General features: G+C 51.7%; 1 protein-coding gene across 5 annotated transcripts in view; it reads right to left on the bottom strand.

The window, feature by feature from the left end:
• Nrxn2 (neurexin 2) overlaps positions 1 to 22,211 on the bottom strand; it is a 99,380-nt gene that overhangs the window by 38,634 nt on the left and 38,535 nt on the right. For all 5 annotated transcript variants that reach the window (XM_051193723.1, XM_051193720.1, XM_051193719.1 and 2 more), the window contains 7 exons: positions 17,061 to 17,222; positions 15,788 to 16,226; positions 9,157 to 9,543; positions 8,798 to 9,001; positions 2,622 to 2,648; positions 1,168 to 1,287; positions 428 to 809 (listed from right to left, as the gene is read on the bottom strand). In XM_051193723.1, the coding sequence (XP_051049680.1) occupies positions 428 to 809; positions 1,168 to 1,287; positions 2,622 to 2,648; positions 8,798 to 9,001; positions 9,157 to 9,543; positions 15,788 to 16,226; positions 17,061 to 17,222 (1,721 nt within the window). The remainder of the gene's footprint in view (positions 1 to 427; positions 810 to 1,167; positions 1,288 to 2,621; positions 2,649 to 8,797; positions 9,002 to 9,156; positions 9,544 to 15,787; positions 16,227 to 17,060; positions 17,223 to 22,211) is intronic.

Below are 22,211 nucleotides of genomic sequence, written 5' to 3'. Positions count from 1 at the left end.
AGGAAGGGCCAAAGGTTGTGACATGAAGTCTTGTCCCAGGGAGGTCACAGACACACTTGCTCTTGAGACCCAACAGGGCCAGACAGAAGGGGGAGTTTGGGTAATACAGCTAAGGTCACCTGGAAGCAGCTTGGGGGTGCAATCTTCCAGGGCTAGAGAACGACTGGGCACACTTCTGCCACAGCATAGAGAGGCCAGTGGGCAGAGAAGGGAAGTAACCGGGAGCCCTAGCAAGGAAGCAGCTGAGGGACCAGCAGCCTGGAGGCAGGGTTCAGCTTCTCCATCTTGGCTGAGGAGGAACCCTCCTGGCTGATGATTAGGGGTGTGGATCTTGACCTGAAGTCTGGGTGCCTTGAATATTCCCAATGGCCAGGGAAGCTGTATCTGGATCAGCAAGGGGACATCACCACAATGCCCAACCCCTCACCCCTTGACCAGCTCGATGACGATGAAGTCGTTGCCGTTGCCTGAGTTGAACAGCAGAAGCCCATCGGGGGCTGTGGTCTTGAACTGGAAGAAGAGGTGCATGGAGGCATAGGCTTGGAGCGTAGCCAATGCCAGGTAGCTGCTACGACTCTTGAAGGTGACAGGATCGGCCACAATGGCACGTAGACCAAAGCGAGCATTAAGCTCACAATAGGTGATGTCCCCATCTTTGCACTGGTCCATGTAGGGCTGACCGTTGAACACCAGCCCACTCAGGTGCCCGATGAAGTTGGAGGGCACCACAGAGATGAACCGTCGCTCTGTCATGATGCCCGTCTCAATGTTGTGGAACTCCAGCCGAGTGTGGGCCCCTGCCATCTGCCCTGCTCAGGACATAAGACCAGTGTGAGGGAGAGGAACTTAGTGCACAAACACGGGGTCACCTCTGGGATGGGGCCTTGTGTTCCCAGAAACATCTTCTCCTTGACACAGGGCCACAGCAAGCAACATCAGTAGATGTCCTGGGCCAGCGCTAACATCCCACCACCCTGGGAGAAGCTGCAGGGGTCAGTGGAAGGATAACAAATGTCCCCAAAGGCGCTGCCTGTTGGGAGCTAAAATGGTCCCTGGGGTCCAGACGCATTATAATGAGTTCCCTAGAAGCAACAACCCGTGCAGGGGTTAAAAACCAAGCACAGGTCACTAGAAGTAAGTGCAGCACCATGAGTCCAGGCCACCTACCCTCCACAGTCACGTTGTCCACAGACAGCTGCAGGCTCTTGCCACGACGCACCACTCTCACTGTGTGCCACTCATTGTCGTTGAGCTTGTGCCCCGCAAAGAGTGTCTCGGGGCCTTTACCTGCAGCACCAAGGGGGGAGTGAGCATGGCACTCACACAGGGCACGGACAGCTTCAGTCATCACCCCAGACACAAGGAGCCCACGTGCACATGTGCACACTCCGTGTGTCTGCCTCTCACCTCACACCTGGAATGCATGCAGGGACATCTTACACCTGGGGTCACAAACCCAATGCATCCAATCCTGCCACTTTGTATAACTGCAAACTATGCCAATTGTATAGAATGTGACGTGAACGGTGGCCCTGAACACACACACACCTTTCCTTGGTCCCCGAAGGACCTATATTGTGTGACACTAGCAGCTGAATTCTCAAACCTAACACTCCCGACACCACACACACACACACACACACACACACACACACACACACACCCTCAAAGGAAGGGCACCTACAGCTTTCCCTCCATGTGCACAGCCCAGCTGAGATCCACTGACACTTCGCCGGATACTCCTGCTTAACTCTACACCCTGGAACTGCTGTCCCCTACACAGCACTCAAAGAGCCTGTAAGGCCACAAGGTCTGTTTCTTGGAGGCTGTGACCACTTATTGACAGTGGGGTTGTCGATAAACATACACGTCTGTCAGATGTTGCTGGGCTTTGTGGCACCTCTGAGCCACCCCTGGGTGCCGAGTGTTCAGTTTGCCTGGGACTCGGGGTTCTGACCTTAAAAGGCCTTAGGTGTGTGCACATACTGTGCCACACCACATAAAACAGGGGGCACTGAATTCACAAACTCTCTACTTGTACCTTCCACGGCCACATACTCTTTAGGTGATCTGACTTCAAGACACACCTTGCAGAAATTCTCTGAGACTGAGCACTAGCCCAGGGGCAGAGAGACCTGGACCTATCTACATCAGCTCTCCTTCTGATTCCTGACTTTGACAGGAACTCTGCAGAACTCAGGCAGAGGTGTGCCCAAGTTGCCTTTCCCATGTACCTCGCCTGCCCCCTTGTGGTCACTGATGGAGACGCATCATTATGTCTCCAGGCTTTGTGTTCTTGAAGCAGGTGCCATTTAGATCCAGTTTCTGCCTCCTGCTGCTGCCTATGGGAGACAAGGCATCCTGCCCCCTTTTCCCAGAATCCATAAATATCATTACCAACCACTTCTCCCTGATTCTGCTTCGTTTTAGCCATCGTGCACTCCACAATTCCCCATCCCAACCCCATGCCTGTTCCCCTCCCCACACACCTGGCCAGTCGCCTCAACCAGCTAGTAATGAAACTACCTCTCCCACCCACCCCCATCCCTTTCTCCCTAAATCCCAATGCCCAGCCTCCCAGACCCTTTGGGTCTCTGCAGAAGAAGAGGGAAGCCACTTACTAGGTGCGCAGCCGACGCGCAGGCAGTCTGGGGGGGCCATGGGGTGGGCAGAGGGGGAGGGAGAAAAAAAGGCAAAACAAGGTTTTTGATTTTTTTTTTTTACATCCTTCACAGGGAGGGGTATCTGCAGGCAGGGGTTCCCTCCGGGGCCACCTTCTGGGGACCACGCGTGCCCAGGTGCCCTTTCCCCTTCCTCAGTTGGACCCTTGTCCTTCCTGCCCCCAAGAGGGCTTCAACCCTCCCCAAAGCCAAGAGGCAGGGCAGTCAGGCAGTGGGAAGAGGGCTTGTGTTCCCCCTTTTGAGGGGCCCAGGCCTCTCGTGTCTGAGGGAGACGGGCACCTCGGGAATCCCAGCCGTACAGGGGATTGCCAGGGGATGAAGGCTTGGCCGAACCCACATCTACCCAATCCCTGGGAGGGAGATGGGTAGGAAAGGCCAGGGTTCCTGCATCCCCTGCTCTGGGATGACACCCTACTTAGAGCTCAGGTGTGACATGTCACTCCTCAAGCTCTGAGCTCAAAAGAGGGGTCTGTCCCAGGGCCCCCTTCCTAAGGCCATATACCTCCCAAAGCCCCAGAGGCTGGCACCACCCCTACAGGAACCTTCCTTCTATCTGTCCCTGCCCTGAGGGCACCAAGCTACCACTAGGGGTCAAATACTCCTCCACCCTTAAAAACTAACATTTTGTCAATTTTTCTAAAGAGGAACCAAGGCCTCAGGTAAGGACACCAAAATCTGCAAATCATGACTTCTAGGCCCAATGCAAGTCACTGGCAAGCAAAGGCCCCCCAATCCTGCCCCAGGCCTGGCATTGCTATCCCCCAGTTTCAAGTCTGGAAGGGCCTCTCATGGTTAGAAAGCCAGGATGTAGACAAATACAACATCTCAGGGCTCTGAGAGCTTCTGATCAACCCTTTGGCTGGTGGGAGTCAGCCAGCCCTTTCAAAGGGACAGAGCCCTGGGTCATTTGAATTCTAGTATGCCCTTAGGGTGCCAAAGCATTTCATAATCCCAAAGCCTGGCCAGGCTGGAGTGATGGGACTGCCTGGGGCTGAGGCAGGGGTACTGAGTCTTCGCCTCAGTCCTACAGAAACTCTCTGACTTGGGGCAGATCCCTCTGAGCCTGAACTTCTTTCTCTTCCTCAGTGCTGAGAGGCTAGGGTAGGTTGAGGGTGTGCCCTGGTGTGGCCCTGATCTTTCTGGAGACAGTCTCTAAACCTACTTAAAAGTGATGCCCTGACCTCCTGTGGGTTCTCCATGAACAAGTTCTAGCCACGTGCCCGACAGCCCAGGATGCAACTGGCATCCACTGGGCCAGGGAAGGTTCCTGCAGGGGTGGTGAACCCCTGTGACTCTGAGGGTCATGAGCCCCTCGGGCCGGTACAGCTGAGCTCCACACGCGTTATCAACCACAGCAGAGTGGGAGAAGCAGCAGAGACCCTGAGCCATAGCCTGGGCACCAAGGGGACAGCAGAAGGTCAAAGGACAGACACAAGCAGCAAGGAGTACAGTGGGGGGAGGGGCTCAGGAGGGCAGAGAGAAAAGAGTAGGGTCAGGAGCAGAGGGAAGGGGGCTGGTCAGGGTCAGGGTGAAGGGGGCCGGGTGCCAGGCGCTGGAGTCAGGTCCCAGGGGCTCTCTCCAAGCCAGCAGAGCCTTCACCAATGAAGGGTCCAAAAAAGAAAAAAGGGGGCTGGAAGGGCAGGTCAGTCTCCTATAAGGGAGCAGGACAAAGCAAAGAGCTTGACTTTCCCATCCTGAGGATAGAATATACCAGGAGTGTCGGGGTGTCCATCTGTCCAGAGAAGAGGTGACATTCCAGCCTACTCTGCAGTGACTCCCCTTGAAGATGGGTATCCAGGGGGCAGGCCCCTCCCAAAGGAAAGCAGGGAGAGCGGGCTGGAGAAAGCAGCTCTTCCATACACATTCCCCAAAATGCTGTTCAGAGAGTGATAATCAGTAACCTATTAGCAGCCAGCACCTCAGAGCAGAGAATGGATGGGCACACTGATGTCAGACATAAAGAAAGGCATGGTGGTGTGAACATGGGATGGAATGAACGGGGATAAAACAGAGAGAGAGGAATGGAAGGAAACAGCATGGTCCCCTGGCTTGGTCTAATTCACTTCTGAGGGTGAGGTTGGGGTGAAACATTATCCAGTTCCACGCAAGGAGCTTCAAAAACACAGTCACACTGGCGGTGCTGGTGCATTTAATCCCAGCACTTGGGAGGAAGAGGCAGGCGCTCTCTGTGAGTTTGAGGCCAGCCTGATCTACAGAGCGAGTTCCAGGACAGGCTCCAAAGTTACACAGAGAAACCCTTTCTTGAAAAACAAAACAAAATAAAAATGAACAAACAAACAAACAGAATGCCACGGCCATTTTTCTCCAGAAGCATTGCACAGAAAAGTTGCCTTTGGCCCTGGTGCCATCGTCACTCAGGTTCCCAGCCTACAGATATCTTCACTGTCCAGCCATGACCCCAGGAGCTGAAGGGCCCTGGGGTGTCATGTGTATCCCTGCTGACTTAAAACATGAACAAGGCTTAGGACGGCAAAACCAGTGAGAACTTAGGGGCAAGGGGAAATTTGAGAAGGACAGGAGGACACTAAGGAAGAAGACCCCAGTGACCAGAGTGTCCATGTCAGAACTGGGCATCTCTGGACAACACCAGCTTCTGAATGGAGAGCAGGGAATGCACATGGGCAGGGGCTGAAGAAGTAGACCCATTGAAGCCCAGACCATGCCCTTCATAGAGACGTCATGGGCACTTCCTGGGAACAGACCAGACCCAGGTAGCAAAGAACAGGCCACACTGCAACAGGGCTAAGAATCCAGGAGACACTAGCATCCCTAGAAACAGAGACCAGACCCCTGCTCGGGGACTGTGGCTTGATCAAGGAACTGCTGAAGGAGGTACTCTCCAGTCCACTGGGTCCTCTGTCTGGAAGGAGATACCAGAGCCTTTCTGACCCTCTCTTAAGTAACAGGTTCCCCATCTCCAGAGGCCATCACAGAAGGCCCCTTCTACCAGGGTCTCCCCTGGTATCTCTGCTCCTTCTTCAGGACCACCTCTGAGTGTTCTTGCCTGGGAGTCTGCTGAACTGTGTAGCTACTCTTGAACCTCTGGCTTCCCTCCTTACAGACAAAGACCACACATTGAGATCAAACCTTTTGTTGCTTAGCAGTGAGTTCAGCCCAGAACTGCGGCCTCCATGCTGCTGCCTATCTGGAGCCCAGCAGCCCTGGCTGGTTCACAGGATGAGGAATAAGGAACTCAGGGCTGCATTGGACTGGTGATGCTATGTGGAAACAGGCCTTGGCACCTTCTCCACCTTGGGTCCCCCTCCCAGGCTGAGGTGCCACACGAGCTTATCTGGAGGCCAGACTGAGGTCAACCTCAGGTGTCCATTCCTCAGAAGCCGTCTGCCTTGATTTTTGTCTCTCACTGTGATCTGGGGCTTACCAATCAGGTTAGGCTGGCCGGCCAGTAAGCCCCAGGGATCTCCCTGTCTCTACTTCCCTGGCTGGGATTACAAATGCATGATGGTGATTGAACTCGGGTCTTCAGGCTTGCAAGGCAAGCATTTTTCCAACCCAGCTGATTCCTCAGGCAGGGCACATGGGTAAAGATTCTTAGCCCTGATTTAAAAAGGAAAAGAGCAGGCTTGGAGAGGGGAGTTAGCTTACCCAGTAATGGATTCTAGGGTTAGACCCTGGGTCTTCTGTCCCCAAGCCCAGAGCTCTTCATCTCAGCTCCAGGCTGGGCAGCTGGACAGAGACCGCTTGTGTCTCTAGTGCCCACACAGAGGCAACAAACCACGTGTTCCTCAGCAGCGAGCCCAGCACAGAACTGTGGCCTCCATGATGCTGCCTATCTGGAGCCCAGCAGCCCTGGCTGGTTCATTGGATGAGGAATAAGGAACTCAGGGCTGCATTGGACCAGTGATGCTATGTGGAAACAGGCCCCGGCACCCGACTCCATCCTGGGTCCCCCTCCCAGGCTGAGGAGCCACACTGGAGTGTATTTGGTACTTACACACCTCTGTGCCCTCTGAGGAATCTGCAAACAGATGAGTTTGGTCTCAGCTTAGTCATGACCTATGCTAGAGATTAGTTCTCAGCACCCATGTCTCTGTAGATGGGGATAGGGCACAGCCAGAGGCATAGGGCGCAGGCTGGTGGCGTCATCATTCTGGGACATTCAGACTATATCTCTCTGGATCTTGTTCTGACTGAGATTCATGAGACACAAACAGAAAGGCAAGCCTGTAGAAAGGGGGTTGATCCCAAGTGTTAGGTCCCAAAGGCCCACCAAGATCAATTTTCCTGGTCAAGGATGCCATCTCCCATCTAAAGAAATTCCAGCTTCTTCCCAGGGAATCGAGAACAGTCCAAGGGAGTCAGAGCATCTGTCTTCTCTCTGAGGATCAAAGGCTCCAGATTTTCCCTGTTCTGCCCCACCACAGCAGAGCCAAGCACTTAGCCATGTAAGAGCACATGCATGCAACCAGTCCAGGTGGACTAAGAAAGGCAGAATGACACATGGGGCCCTGGCAGGACCTCTCTCCTAGGACAGTGCCAAAGGAATATAGTTGGGCAGGGAGACTCTGTGTTCCCTGGCAGAGCTGTCATCTGCCACCCACTCAGTGAGCTGTGGTTGCAGGTCAGCACGGAGCTGTAGGTACCGCCTCAGACCAACTGAGGTTCTGGTCACCCACAGAGCCTCCCATCCCAACTCCTGCCTCTCAGCCTATCCTTGATCAGGTGAACAATGAGGGAGTCAACACAAGTCTCTAAACAAGGCCCCCAAAGCCCATGATCTACCCCAGAAATGCTCCAGAGATCAAGGTGAGGATGAGAATCCCAAAGCATGTTTAAAAGCTGAAAGCTCTGGCAATCTGGAGAGCCCCCTTCCCCCTGTGATCAGACTCATGGTGCTCTGCTTAGCCTCTGGGGCTTGAAGGCTTCCACAGGGCAGGTCCTTGGATGTGGCACTCTCATAGCATGCAACAGACAGTTGTGTCAGCAGCCTGGACACTGCAGGCCCCTCCACTCAGGGTGCCCTGAATTGCTGTCTGTGAGGCAGCCCCCTGGCTCTGGATCCTGACCTAATACATAGTTGGCCCTCACAAGAAGTCTCCTACAAACCAACCAAATGAGTAACTCTTCTTTCTCTTCCCATCATGACCACAAAAGCCAGGGCCCATGATACCCTAATGGATAACCTACCTGTGCCCTTTATGCCCCCTGAAGACCAACAAGAAATATGTAGGTTAGACCCTGTTCTCACTCATGGGACACAGTAGAGATAACAAGATGGAGAGAGCCAGCAGGCTGACAACTCCCACCCAAAACTCTGAGTTTAAGGTCTGAGTTTGACACAGCCACCTTCTCCAGTCATTGCTAGCTTAGTTACATTGGCCAAGTCAACATAAATTTCATAATTGGGCCAAGCATGGTGAAACACACCTTTAATCTTAGCACTCAGGAGGCAGGGAAGGTGGATCTCTGTGAGTTCAAGGCCAGCCTGGTCTACAGTGCCTGCCTGGTGAGCTGGTGTCTTCCCAAAACACCTACAGGACTCACGTGAGACACAGCCATGAACTCAAGCTGTGAGACAAGTGTGAGATAGCATGTTCCTCTGGAGTGTGCACAGGAACCTGCCCACAACATCCCAGAGATAGCTCTGATCTAAGCAGAGCAGCTAAGGGTGGCTGCATGCAGGGGCCAGCTGTCTGTGGTCCTTATATCTGCCACTGGGCCTAGCTGAGCTTGGGCTTATACCTGGCAGATGTCAACAAGCCATCCCATAATGAATAAGCCCTGAATGAGCAAGTGAATGCACCAGCAGACAAGAATGAGTTTGTGTCATCTTTGTGTGCGGGGCAGATGCCACAACACTCCATAGGAGTGACTTGAGAGGACAGTTATCACACTCAGATGCATTCCAACAGGTGTGTGTGAGGCTGTGTTCTGGGTCATAAACCCACAGCATTGTCAGCCATGGACCATTGTTCCAGACTGTGGGGCCTGGACAGTGTCTCAGCCCTCAGGAGCTCAGACTCAGGGTGCTACTATCTCCAAACTGGTGTCACCACCAGCTTCTCCAGACAGAGGGGAGTGTAGGTCAGAGGCAGGCCAGGGAGAGGCCAGGAGGCCTGGGATGGGGTGGTTACCAAGGTTGACGGTGAGTTTCATCTGCCCCCCGTCCAGCTCGAGGCGCAGAGTATCGGCTGACTCCCTGGAGGTGGTGGCCATCATGAGTCCATAGGCCCTCTGGGACATGAAGCGCAGGGACACATCCTCTGCCTCTGTGTGCATGGCATTGGGCAGCATGATCTTCATGTACATGGAGCCATCATAGCTTAGGACAGTGGCCTCTGTCCAGGGAATGGAGAACAGAGAAAAAATGGAAAGGGGAAAGAGAGAAAAAACAAGAGAGTCGTTACTGGGAGAAAGTCTGGGGCTGGCTTGAGAGATGCTCTGAAGAGGGGTCCTTCTGACACAGGATACCTAAGACCAAACCCAGCCTCACCTCTCTCACACACCCGACCCAGAAAGCCGGTCCCGATGCAGTCACAGACAAACCGGTTCCAGCCCTCTCGACAGATGCCCCCGTTTCGACAGGGGGCTGATGCACATTGCTTCAGCGTCTCCCGAGAGCAGAAGGGAGCAACACCCACAGCCCCCTGTGCCTCGGCAAGGCCCCTGAGATCTCGACTCCGTCCATCTATGAAGAGGTCTCGAACACAGCCCACGTAGCCAGCCCGGAGAGCAGCTGTCCACACCTCAGGGGGCAGTGGCAGGTCCACCCGGCCCCCCTCAGGAAGGCCGCCCAGGTACAGCTCACTCTCCAGATCCAGGACTTCGCTCTCTCCAGTGGCCAAGAATGGCGTGCTGCGGCTGTTCACAGAGATGGACCCTGCGGACCAAAGGACAGTGAACCTCAGTGGGAAGGGAAGTCAAAGTCTGGAAAGGGTGTCCTGGGTTTCCTATCCAACCCCCCTCCATCCTGCACTTAACAGTAGACTCGGGAGAATGACCAACAGCCTTGTCCCTGGGGTCTAGCCTCACTACCATCTGCCCAAAGGACCTAACTGCAGTTCTCGAATCCAGAAGCTTGAGACCCAGTCCCAGAGCCCGCCCTGCTGTAATGTGCTGCAGACCTCTGTACAGACCCTCCCTAGCCACCTAAAGGAGACCTCTAAACTATACGGGAGGCACATACACTCAGACTCCTGTACCCTAGAAGTATCAGATTACTCACTGGATCATCCCATCCCCAGCCTCGCAGATGGATGGGGAGCTGGAGGCAGAGAGCCTGGAGGAGACTGTAATTGAATCTAAAGCCCTCTACTGGAAACAAACACCCAACCAGCTCTTACAACAGTGTGCTATGCAGTCTCACGGCCACTCCAGGAAGCTGGTCCTTTACTATCCTGCTTTGAGCCAGCAAGTGAGGCTTACAGAAATCAGGGAACCAGCCCAAGGACCATAGCAGAGGAGGAACATAACAGAAGTCCCAGTCAAGAACCCCAGAGCCCGCCTTTTCCACCCTTCAGCCATACAGGCCTGCCTGAAGCTGGCTCTACAGCCAGAAGACAAGATGAACAGGCAAGCTAGCTCCTGGGGCCTAGGGTACAGGCTGGAGGAGCTGGGCTGGAGCTCCTTAGTTAGAAGAGTCATTTTGTCTTATTTTGTTTTGGGCAGCTATTGGTTTTGTTTGCTTTGCTTTAAAAAAAAATGTATTTTATTTGTACTCATGTGTCTGTGTGTCTGAATGTCCATGTGTGCATGATGGTACCTGCAGAGGCCAGAAAAGGACAGTGGATCCCTGGAGCTAGAGTTACAGGAGGATGTGAGCTGCTGGACACAGGGGCTGGGAACCAAACTGCAGTTCTTCACAAAAGCAGAAAGACACATAACCACTGAGGGTCTCTAGCCCCTTGTTTTATTCTGGAAAAACTCTCATATTGTATCTCAGGCTTGTCTAAGACTCACTCTGTAATCCAGGCTGGCCTCAAACTCATGGTGATCTTCCTGCCTCAGGCTTCTGAGTGCTAAGATTCCAGACACACCCCTTTCCTGGCTACCAAAACTCAAGCTGAAATTTGGCTGCCATTGTGGCAGTGATGGGACCTGGGATCCTTAACAGTAGTTAGGTCATCAGTGACCCTGCCTTTCCTGTAAAGGGTAGGCTCAGCAGAGTGTCTCTCAGGAGAGCAGGGTGTTAAACAGTGAGGCGCCCCCTCCTAATTGTCTCCTTTGGGTGGGAATGCCTGCCCTTCAGTTTGCTGCAAGTTAGGACAGTACGAAAGCCTCCCTGGAAACTGACACTATGCCCTTGGGCTTCACAGTCTCCAAAACTGTGAGCCAGGTGAACTTGTCATTACAAATGCCTAGTCTCCAACACTCTGTTACAGCAACAGAAGACAGATTGAGACAAGTGGTCGAATTAGAAAAAAATACCTGGGATCTGAAGGACTGTACTCTTAAACTGTAGAACAACCCCTCTGCGTGTGTGCGTGTGTGTGTATGTGAGAGAGAGAGAGACAGAGACAGAGAGAGACAGAGAGAGAGAGAGACTTGCTTATGTAGGCCTAGCTAATCTGGACCTTATATATACCAGATTCCTATATATAAAACCTAGAATTCAGGAAATCTTTCTGACCACAGAGGGCTGAGCTTATAGATATGTGTCCCTGTGTCCAGGAACCCTGAGTGTGTGTGTGTGTGTGTGTGTGTGTGTGTGTGTGTGTGTGTGTGTTGTGGTTCAGGATGTTTGTTGCTTTTGTCTATTTAATCAGGGTACCATGCACCCAGAATGGTTTTATGTAACCAAAGACAGTAAAAGCAAAGTTGCTAGCAAGGTTAAGGATTGATAAGGAGCCACTGGGATTCTTAGACAGAGTATGGTGGGGATTTGAGAGGGAGAGCCTGGAGGAGAGGCCGGAGATGAGCATGAGGGGACTCAGGAGCAAAGTCAAAGCCTCCTGACAGACACTGGAAGCCAGTCCCGTCCTCAAAACCCTACTCACGCCCTGGGCTCCCTTGTAAGGTTTTCTTTTATTTAATATTTATTTATTTTTATCTTGTGTGTGTTTGTGCACACCTACACATGTGAGGTAGGAATGTGAACTGCCACGTAAGTGCTGGGAACCAAACCTAGGTCTCCTGCAAAAGTAAAAATGCCAGTCACTGCTGAACCACCTCCCCAGCTCCAAGTAGTCGTTGTTTAAGGAATTATTTTATTATTTATCATGTGTGTACATGTGTATGCATGCCTATAGAGGCAGAAGAAGGGGTGGGATCCCCTGCAGCTGGAGTTACAGGCGGTTGCGCGTCTCTGGTGTGGTCTGGGAACTGAACTCTCATCCTCTGAAAGAGCAGCAAGGTGACTCTCTCCAGACCCTAAAGCCTGTGCGTGTGTGTGTGTGTGTGTGTGTGTGTGTGTGTGTGTGTGTGTGTGTTGTGATGTATATATGTGTCTGTTGTGATATTTGTGTTTTTGTGTTGTAATGTATGTGTGTTGTGATGTGTGTTAGGATATATGTGTGTGTTATGATGTGTGTGTATGTTGTGATATATGTGTGTTGTGATGTGTGTTATGATGTTGTGTGTATGTTGTGATGTTTCTATGTGTTGTGATATTTTGTGGTGTCTGTGTGTGTGTGTGTGTGTAGGACAGAGGGTGATATTCAGGAATTAGTTCTCTCCACTGTGGGATCTGGGGGACAAACCCAGGCCATCAGACCTGACCAGTAAGAGCTTTTATCTGCTGAGCCATGGCACTAGCCGGTGGCCCCAAGCCTGTTCTCCCATGACAAAGTATCGCCTACTTCAGGGTCCTGCTGTTGGACCCCTCTCCTAACAGGGTTACCCAGAGTCCGCAGAGCCTGCTGTGACCCATCCTTTGGCTCACTGCTGGAATCTCACCAAGAACTGGATGTGAGAGGCATAGGGAGGGGAAGGAAGAAGGAATAAAGGAGGAGTAGTGTGAAACGGAGAGCTCTGGAGAGGAAACAAGTGTGCTCTGACCTCTGCTCCAGAGTCACTCCCAAATTTGAAACTGGAGCAACCTGACTCATCCATTGATGGGAGAATGGATAAACAAGTTATGAGCATGGCACCAAGATGCATGCAGACTTCAAAAGGAAGGGAGCTCTGACTCACACTACAACACGGATGAACCCAAAGGCAAGAAGGCAAATACACAAGCCAGACATGGTGGGTGGCAGATGCCTATAATCCCAGCACTCAGGAAGGCTAAGGCAGCAGGATCTCCATTTCCAAGTTAGCCTGGGCTACATGCAAGACCCTATGTCAGAAAAAAGGAAGAGAGGAAGGAAGGGGAAGAGGAAGGAAGGGAAGGAGGGAGGGAGGGAGGGAAAGAAGGAATAAAGAAAGGGAGGAATAAAGAAAGGGAGGGAGGAAAAAGAAGGGAGCTGGGAGATGGCTCAGTGCTTAATGTGTTTGCTCCTCATATATGAGGCCCAGAGTTCAAATCCCCAGAAACCCACATGAATGGCAAGTGGGTGCAATGGCCCACCTGTAATTTCATCCTTAGAAGGCAGAGAGCAGGGATCCCCAGAGCAAGCTGTCTGGCCATATCTGTGAGCTCTGGGTTTGATTGAGAGACCCTACCTCAATAAACAAGATGGATAATTACTGACATCAGTCTTGCATCTCTACATGCATGCACACCCACATACATGTGCCCCAACATACATGCAAACATGAATATAAACACATGAAAATGGAAAAAGAAGAAGGGGAAATACTATGTGCCTTCACTAATCTGAAGTCTCAGAGTCATCAGATTAAAACAGAAGAAATGGCAGCCAGAGGCAAGAGAGGGAGAGGAGAGTTTATATTTAATACAGACAACCTCAGGCAGTGAGGGCTGCACAGCAACACGAATGTAATCAATGCCCCAGGCGTGATAATGATTAAGACTGCATGTTTTGTGTGATATGCAATTTACCACAATTTAAAAAGACAAACTAAAAGAACCCAAAAGTAAAACAACCAGGGAAGGCCAAGGAGACAGGTCAATGTGTGAAGGCACTTGCTAGGCAAGACTGGCAACCCAAGTTGGATCCCCTGAACACACATAAGAGATGTGCTCACATGTACCCAAGATCCCAGCGTTCCTATGGCAAGATGAGAGATGGAGACAACTCCCCAGAAGTCAGCTAGCTCCGGTATGCTGGGAAGCAGCAGAAACAGAACCTTTCTCAACAAGGTGGGAGGCCAGAACCAGCTCCCCAAAATGTCCTCTGACCTCTACACACATGCTGGGACATGCATAAGAGCAACACACTATAGAAAAGCAGGGAAATGGAGTCCGGGGTGTGGCTTAGCAGAAGCAGACCCTGGGTTCAATCCTCAACACTGGCTTGTGGGCACTCAGGAAAATTAGGGAAGGTATAAGCTGTGTCTGAACAGCTGCTCCAAGTCCCTGAATAGACTTCCAGCCAGAGGATGGCTGACCACCTGTGCAGAACACTAGAGACTGTCATGAGGCCGAGCCCAGACTAAAGTCCTTTTTTCATGGCTTTCTCCAGTGAGGGAGCCCAGCAGTCCCCTCCTCTCTGTGAGTAGAGGAGGTGACTCCACCTGACTCTAAGGCCAGCAGTGGTGACAGCTGTAGGACTGAGAAAATTCAGCCAACGCTGACAAGCACTTAAACTGGATAATGTGTCAGGCCTCATTTGTATCAATTCTCTTACTTGGTTGGGTTCAGCAAGATGGAGGCAAGCACACCAGAACTAGCAGGCAGAAAACAAGACTGGGAGAGGGAGGCTGAAAAGGAAGAATGGAGGAGAGGGCGGCTAGAACAACAGTTTTGAAAATTAGTTCACAGCCATACCACTCAGAACACATCATCCGACCCTACAGCCAAGCAGGGTCAGGCCTGGCTGGGCGCAGCCTGACCAGCTGTCCCTTGATTTGGAACTCTCAGGCCTGGGCAGGTGTGGTGGCCGAGTCACTGCATCTCTGATGGCCAGAATGAAGTGGACAGTTTGTCAGCCTACAGTTAGTGCTCAGAGAGCCAGGCATCTTCTGTGTATTCAGGCTCTGCATTCATACAACCAACAACCAAACATGGGTAGAAGAACTGTGTGTACTAAATACTCACAGATACTGCTGTCCTTATTCACCAAACAACATAATAATGACCATCACAAGACAACTATGTCACTATTATATAGCATTTATATTCTCTCTTCTCTTTCTCTCTCTCTCTCTCTCTCTCGCTCTCTCTCTCTCTCTCGCTCTTTCTCTCTGGCCAAGGCTAGCCTCAAATTTCTTATGCATTTGAAGCTAACCTTGAATTCTTCATCTTCCTGCCTCTACCTCCCTATCACTGGGATTACAGGTAAGCATCACCATGCCTGGTTTATGTGGTGCTGAGGATGGAATGTAGGCTTCATGCACACTGGGCAAGCACTCTCCCAGCTGAGCCACATCCATCCCTAGCCCCAGCCTGTGTCTCCCTTCTATGAGGCATTTTGAGGACTCAAGAGATGACTTAAGTCACCCAGGAGAATGTATATAGGTGACATACAATACTACACTGTCTTTTATAAGGGGTTTGAGCATAGTGGATTTTGATGTCTTTGGGGGTCCTAGAAGCAATCCTCCCAGATATTGAAGGATAAAGAAATAAGGCTCTAGGGCCAGAGAGATGGCTCAGCTGTTAAAGGCTAGGTTCACAACCAAAATATAAGAAATAAAGCTCTGAATAAAAAGGAACCATGGCTGGAGTTTTGACTATGTAGCCCTGGCTGATCTATACCTCACTACATAGTCCAAACTGGCCTCGAACTTAGGATGATCTTCCTGCCCTTGTCTCTGGAGTGCTGGGATTGCAGGTGTGAGCCACCTCTCCTGGCTTTGAGAGTTATTTTCTTCAGGATATGGGACATCTCTCTGTTAGGTGCTGTGTTAGTGTTTTCAAATGTGCTCTTTCTCACCCACAACGACTCTTGGGTAATTGTTCCTTTCACAAATAAGAAAGAGTGACCTTCTGCCAGATCACAGTGACAGAAGGACCAAAGAAAAACTGGGGGAGGAGACTAGGAGCAGAAAATGAAAGCCTGAGATGTCGGGCAGACATAAAAGAGAGGTCAAGGGAAGGGAAGGTCCAGAGGCCTCCTGACCTTTGCGCCCATCCCTCTGGAAATCCACGTGGCACCATTCGCCGTCATTGACCTTGCGGCTGGACGCCCGCAGCTTGATGCCCCCAGAGCCCATGTCCAGCAGAAGATAGAGGTAACCGTCCAACAGCTCCATAGCAAAGTAGTCGGCCCTCTGGGCAGAGCTGTGGCTGCCTACCCCGACCCCAGCCCGCCGGCCCTGGCTGAAGAGCAGCAATCCATTGGGCTCAGTGGTTCGGAAGTCCAGGGAGATAGAGCCAGTGCGCTTGGCACTCCAGCGGGGCAATGCGACAAAGGCCTCAGGACTCTCAAAGGTCACAGGGTCCAGGGCAGCCACATCTTCACAGCGAAAAGACAAGTCCCCCTGCAGCTTCATCTTTGGGTCGCCTTCCTTCGCCAGGCGGGATAGCTCCAGCTTGAAGTCATTGTTCTTGTAGACTACCTATAAAGAGGACAGGGATGTGGGTAAAGAAGCAGAAGCAGCCTTGGATCTGGCTACCCAGGGCCCTCCCTCCCTGGCAGCCATGGGCCATCACCCATCCTCATGGCTCCAAGCTCAGCACCATCAGCCCACAAGGCTCAGGCTTCTGTTCTTGAACTATACCTTCCCCTTACTGCCTCTCTCCTGCCCTCCATCTCCACGCTGGCCAGACAGCTCCTTCTGTGAGCTCCTAGGTCCAACTCAACTGTCACTCACAATGACAAAAAGATGGGCAACTGTCTGTTGCTATTTTCTGAGACAGGGTCTCATGTGACTCAAGATGGCTTCAAACTCACTGATTTGTCTTCCTGCCTCTACCCCCATGTGCCAGGGTTACAGATGTGCATCACCATGTTCAGCTGATGTGGTTCTGATAGAGCCCATGGCCTTCAAATGTGCTAGGCAGGCGTCCTGTCAACTGACCTGCTGTCTACCCCAGTCCCTGCTTGCTAACTTCTGGTGGATATTAACATTCTCCACTGCTCTGCACAAAGACTGAAGTAGGAACCAACCTTACATCTACACATCAGGCAACTCATGAGGTCAAGTGACTTGGCCAAGACAACAGGGTAGTGAGTGAAGGACGTGACTGAAGCTAGGCTTTAGCCTTCCAACTTCATGCTCACCAGCCTTCCTTGAGGGCCACATCCCTGAAGATCTTCAGAGGGGAGGCCAATAGCTTTAGGCTTTAAAGAAGGGTTACAATCCCACCATGGACTCACAAGGAACAGGGGTCAGGTCACACTAAATCCCGTGGCAGATTGGTCAGTGGTAGCCCTTCCAAGCCCTACTCACATCCTTGAGGCAGCCCATGAAGTTGTTGCTGACAGGTGAGCCAGGCAGGTCGGCTGTGTTGGGGCTGCCCCCAATGTAGAAGAAGTCATCAGAGCCCAGCATGGTGTAATCCTCCTGTGTGTAGCCTGTGGTGGTCAGGATCCCGTCCACCGAGATGGTCACCTGCCCAGCCCAAGGAGGGGGGAGAGACAGGAGACAACCGGCATCAACGCCCTGGGAAGAGCCACAGGTGGGCAAGGGAGGGACCAGGGGGCAGTGGGGGAGGGGGACCCCCATTTTTATGTCTGCTTGTCTTGGAAGAGGAACAGTGGGAGTGGAGGGGGATGGAAGGAAGAGGAAGCAGCACAGATTTGATGGTTTCAGGGTAGGCTTAGGCCTGCCCCACGTGACCCATGTCGGGTGGGAGCTGAAGGTGGCATGGAGCACTCACCATGATGGGCTCAAGAAGCATCCCCAGGGAGGTGCTCTGCACTGGGGGACCTCAGAAGGGGCCCCACTGTGAGGGGTGGGGAGCAGCTTTCTCTCAGCAGAGAGCAGAGCACATGTGTGGCTTCCCAGCCTCTTTCTAAAGAGGAGCCCTCCCCTTCCTGCCCTTCCTGGGTAGCAATGCTGAGACTCACTTACAGCCCTTCCAGCAGTCTTAGCCGGGGAGACCCTGAGGCAACAGGGAGGAGGAAGACCCAGGTATGGCTGCAAGTCTTAGGACAGGAGTTGCATGACATCCTATCTCTGCCACTCAAGTTCTATCCTGATATTTTTAAGTCATTTTTTTTTTTAAACCTAAACTAGTCTAGAGCTTAGGTTTAAAAACCCTAAGCTCTATAAAGTCTATAAAGCCTTAACTGGCCTTGAACTTGTGGTAATCTTCCTGCCTCATCCTCTCATGTGCTGAGATTATATACCTGGGTGAGTCACTGTTTTTCTTCCAAAAAAGAGAATGGCCTCATGCTATTTCCCAGCTCACACTTCATCCTTCTATGGAGGTCCCTTGCTGTTCTACCCCTAGGCATAGTAAGGCAGGGCTAACCTAAGGAAAAACAGTCCCCAGAAAGCGAGATGCCAAGAGCAGGGTTGTGACTAGTGTTTGAAGAGGTACTGGACACTGGACTGGAGAAGGCAGGCGCTACCTTTGAGGCAACTCTGATTCCCCCTACTCAGCAAACGCTCACCTGGTCCCCCAGAGGAGCTGAAGGGGAGGAGCCAAGGGGGCCACTAAGGACCTGGTTCTTTGTCAGCCCCACCCTGCAGCTTAGAGTTCTGCTTGCTCTCCAAATAAGGTTTCAAAATTGCCCTCTTTGCAGGGAAATTAATGAAGTAAGGGCCTGCCAGTCACACAGTGTGATGTCCCCTACTCCAATCTGTAGCACAGGCCACCAGCCACCTTCCAGCTGCTGGTCTTCTATTGTCAAGAGAGTGAGGCATAACTCCTAAGAGCAAGCCTCATGCTTGGTTGGGGCCTCATGGTGAATAGGGTGGGGCTGAGCAGAGCACAGACTGAAGAAGCCACCTCCCAGGAACCATCAAACCTTGTGCTAGAAGAACTGGGTTCAAGGACAGGAGGAGACAGGTAGCTTGGGAGGGGCCAGTCTGAATACTTTTGAGTCTCGTTTTGAGGGGAGGATTGGTGGTGATTTATTTCTTCTCCCCTCTACCCTGTCCTGGAGCTAGGAAATGGGGTTTGGGTAGGAAAGGGAGGGTCGGAGAGGTTAGTCACAAAAACATGCAAACGAGGTTAGAGATTGGACTGGGCAGAGGGGAACTGAAGAAAGGAAGAAGGGATCAGAATAAAGGGGCAGGGATATGTTGAGGAAGGTTAGGCAGGTGAGTGGGTCTCCCTAGGGCAATATGGCTGCACTCACTCTTTCTCCATGTCCCCTGCTGCTGTCCTGAAAGGCTGAACTGGGCTGCCAGTCACCTCCCAACTATAAGCGGGCTCATCCTAATCAGGATTCCTGCAAACATCAGTCTTGGCATGTCCCTGGAACTCCCACTAACCTCAACACAGCTCAGGAAACATAGCATATGGTCATCAAATGTCCACATCAAGTTGCCTTATGGCCCAGTCAGTGCAGGGATCTCCAGCTAACCCTGACTCCCTGAAGTCTAGGCTTTGGTGAGAGACCCTCACATGAATGAGCCCTCACATGAGTGAGCAGCACACGCTCAGCTGTGCTCCTCACTCCTCCCCTCCTGGTCCCAAAGCACCTCAGGACACCTCCATCCTTGGCCTCTGAAGCCAGGGCACCATCCTGGAATTGCCCTCAAGCTATGGGCTCTCTTTGTCCCTCTACACTTGCCAAGATCAAGGTTGTCCTTTCTTGGCCCCATCTGAGTTAGAAGGATCTGACTTGGAGCAGACTGTAGAAACCCAAGACATCCTCCTGATTTCCCTTCCAGGCTGGAAGTTTCAGATCAATCATGGAGGACCCTGCAGGGAAAGGATCACCTTAATCTCCCTCTCCTGACCCATAGCGCTGGGGAAAGGCTAGCAGGGGACAAGGGACTTAGGGAGCTCTGCTAAGGAAGGGGTCAGCCAGGTGGGTGGGGAGGAGTTGAGGGAGGGTAGAGGAGAGGCAGTAGAGGTAGAGGGAATGGAGGAAAGTGTCTGGGGAAGGCAGAGAGGAGGGATGGTTTAAGATTAGTAAAACCCAACTGTTTCCTCAGACAAATCAGTCCAGACACAAAAATGGCAGGTTCGTTAGTAAAAGCAGGAAACAGAGGAATAATTCCCCTGCCCCCTCCACCCCAGGGGTTCTTGGTACCCCTGCCCCCCAATCCCCCCCATGAAGCTTCTGGAAGGGGTGGGGCCAGCAGGGGAGGAGGGGAGCACATGCTACACAGAACAGCCATAGCAGCTGGGACCATGCAGTTAGAAGGGCAGGGTCGGAGGCCAGGCACTGTCCAAGCAGGCCAAAGAGAAGCAGCTAGCAGGTGAGAAGGCATGCAGGGCTGGGGAGAAGGGGGAGAGCAGGGATGGAGGCGAGAGAGCCGTGGAGAGCAGGAACAGACTTCCTTCCACTCAAGAGGAGAGAGGAGCAGCCACTGGGTCAGAGCCGGCAGACCGAGTTTCCTCTTCGCCCACTCTTCATCACACATTCCTCATCGCACACTCCTCTGCCATTCACCACAGACAATGAGCTCACACACATCTGCACACACAACACACACACATCCTAGAAGGTTCCGAGAAGAGGTCTTGACTGCTCCTCTCCATGAAGCACTGGGGACCACAGCTAGGTCCCCAAGATACAGCAGATAATCTATGACCAACCTGCTGACCCACTCAACATGGCCTGTTCTGTGGGGAATGAGTGGTGTGTTTGCCCAAAAGACGAGCCTAGGCCCGGAACCACACCCTCTCCGTGAACTTGAAAGACTGGCTGGAAGAGGCTCAAGAGGACTCTCATGACCTGACTGGACCAGCCAGCCCTTCCTCTCCTCAGCTCAGTGCAGGAAGGCTGGGTGACTTGGGAATCCAAGTCCTAGCCACAAATATACCCACATGGAGCAAATACCCCATACCTACTACCCCAGGAAGAAAGGCTAAAGGAAACAGGAACTCTTATGCCACCATCAGGAGCCATTCCCAGGGCCTCACAGCATCATTAACAGCCTTTTCTAGGGAGAGGGCAGAGATTTTAACTTGTGGGTGGCTGAATAGACTTTCTTAGGCCCAGTGACAATATAGGTAACACTGCACCAACAGGCTGTTTTGTCTCCTGTTAAGCATCTAGTATCTTTTTTAAAGACTTATTTATGTTATGTTTTGCCTGTGTGTATGTCTGTGCATATGTAAGTGCAGTGCTGGTGGGGTGCAGAAAAGGAACTGGAGTTTCAGGGGGGTGTGAGCTACCATTTGGGTGCCAGGACTCGAACCTAGAGCTCTAGAAGAGCAGTCGGTGCTCTTAATCACTGAGCTCTAGCCTGTTTTGTCTCCTGTTAGACCACATTGCTGTCATGTGGGCCCATAGTTAAGAATGAGTCCACAAAAAAAGTTCCCAGCAGTTCCTCTGGGTGACATAGGACGGGACAGGCGTGGGCAGGGGCAGGGAGAAGCAGCTTCAGCTGAGGGAGAGGTCACAGTCCTGGTAAACTCGCTTCATGCTCTGTGCCAGACACACACACAGTGGTCACAGCCCTCCCATGAGGGCTGGACTCTGGATTTCAGGAATCTTAGAAGGGAAAGACTTCAGGTCAGAAATCCCAGGTTCTCCTTTATCATTTGCTCTTTTTCCAGAACAATTTTGTCTTCCTGATAAAGAAAATTTCTGCCAAAACAATTTTGCCTTTCTTTCCTCTTTCTTTTCATTTCTTTGTTTTTATTCTTGTTCTTGTTGTTTTCTCTGTGTAGCCCTGGCTATCCTGAAATTCACTTAGTAGGCCTCAGAGATCAGGCCTCTGCCTCCCAAGTGCTCCCAAATTCTGGGATTAAAGGCATAAACCACCATGCAGGGCTCTGGCTTTCATCTTTAAAAGGGCTGAACAACTTCGGGCCCTCCCATCTCTTTCCAGCCAACTGAGCATCCAATTAATTAAGTGAAAATGATAAATTCATCCATAGCATAAAAGGAGATGCTTTCTCTGGGCCACACCTTCCCCATCTGCTAAGTAGGTACAAGCTCAACCTCCTGCCTAGAGTCCAGGCATCATGAAATGTAAATGAAACTCAAAATGTAGACCAGGGAGATAGCTGGAGGTGGCTCAGTCAAGAGAAGTGCTTGCTGCCAAGACTACCAGTAACCTGAGCTTTATCCCAGACCTAAATGGTGGAAAGAAAGAACAAAATCATATAAGTTGGCCTTCTGACCTGAACACACACACCACATGACATACTTCATTACACACATAAATATTTTAAATAAATAAAAAAATGTAAAAAGAAAAATAAAGAAAAAGCCAGGCATGGTGGAGCATGCCTTTAATCCCAGTATTCGGGAAGCAGCGCCAAAAGGATCTCTGCGAGTTCAAAGCCAGACTGGTCTACACAGTGAGTTCCAGGACAGCCAGAGCTATATAGAAAGACCCTGTTTCAAAAAAAGGGGGTGGGGGAGGTTGGAGAAATGAGTCAGTAGTTGTAAGCACTTGTTGCTCTTGCAGAGGATGGGGTTTGGTTCCCAGCACCCACATGGCAGCTCACAACCATCTGTAACA

This window comes from Phodopus roborovskii, unplaced genomic scaffold (assembly GCF_943737965.1).
Source record: "Phodopus roborovskii unplaced genomic scaffold, PHOROB, whole genome shotgun sequence".
In the NCBI taxonomy this organism is placed as follows: domain Eukaryota; kingdom Metazoa; phylum Chordata; class Mammalia; order Rodentia; family Cricetidae; genus Phodopus; species Phodopus roborovskii.
The sequence above is the reverse complement of the archived record's forward strand: the minus strand, read 5'-3'. Positions and strand labels throughout refer to the sequence as shown.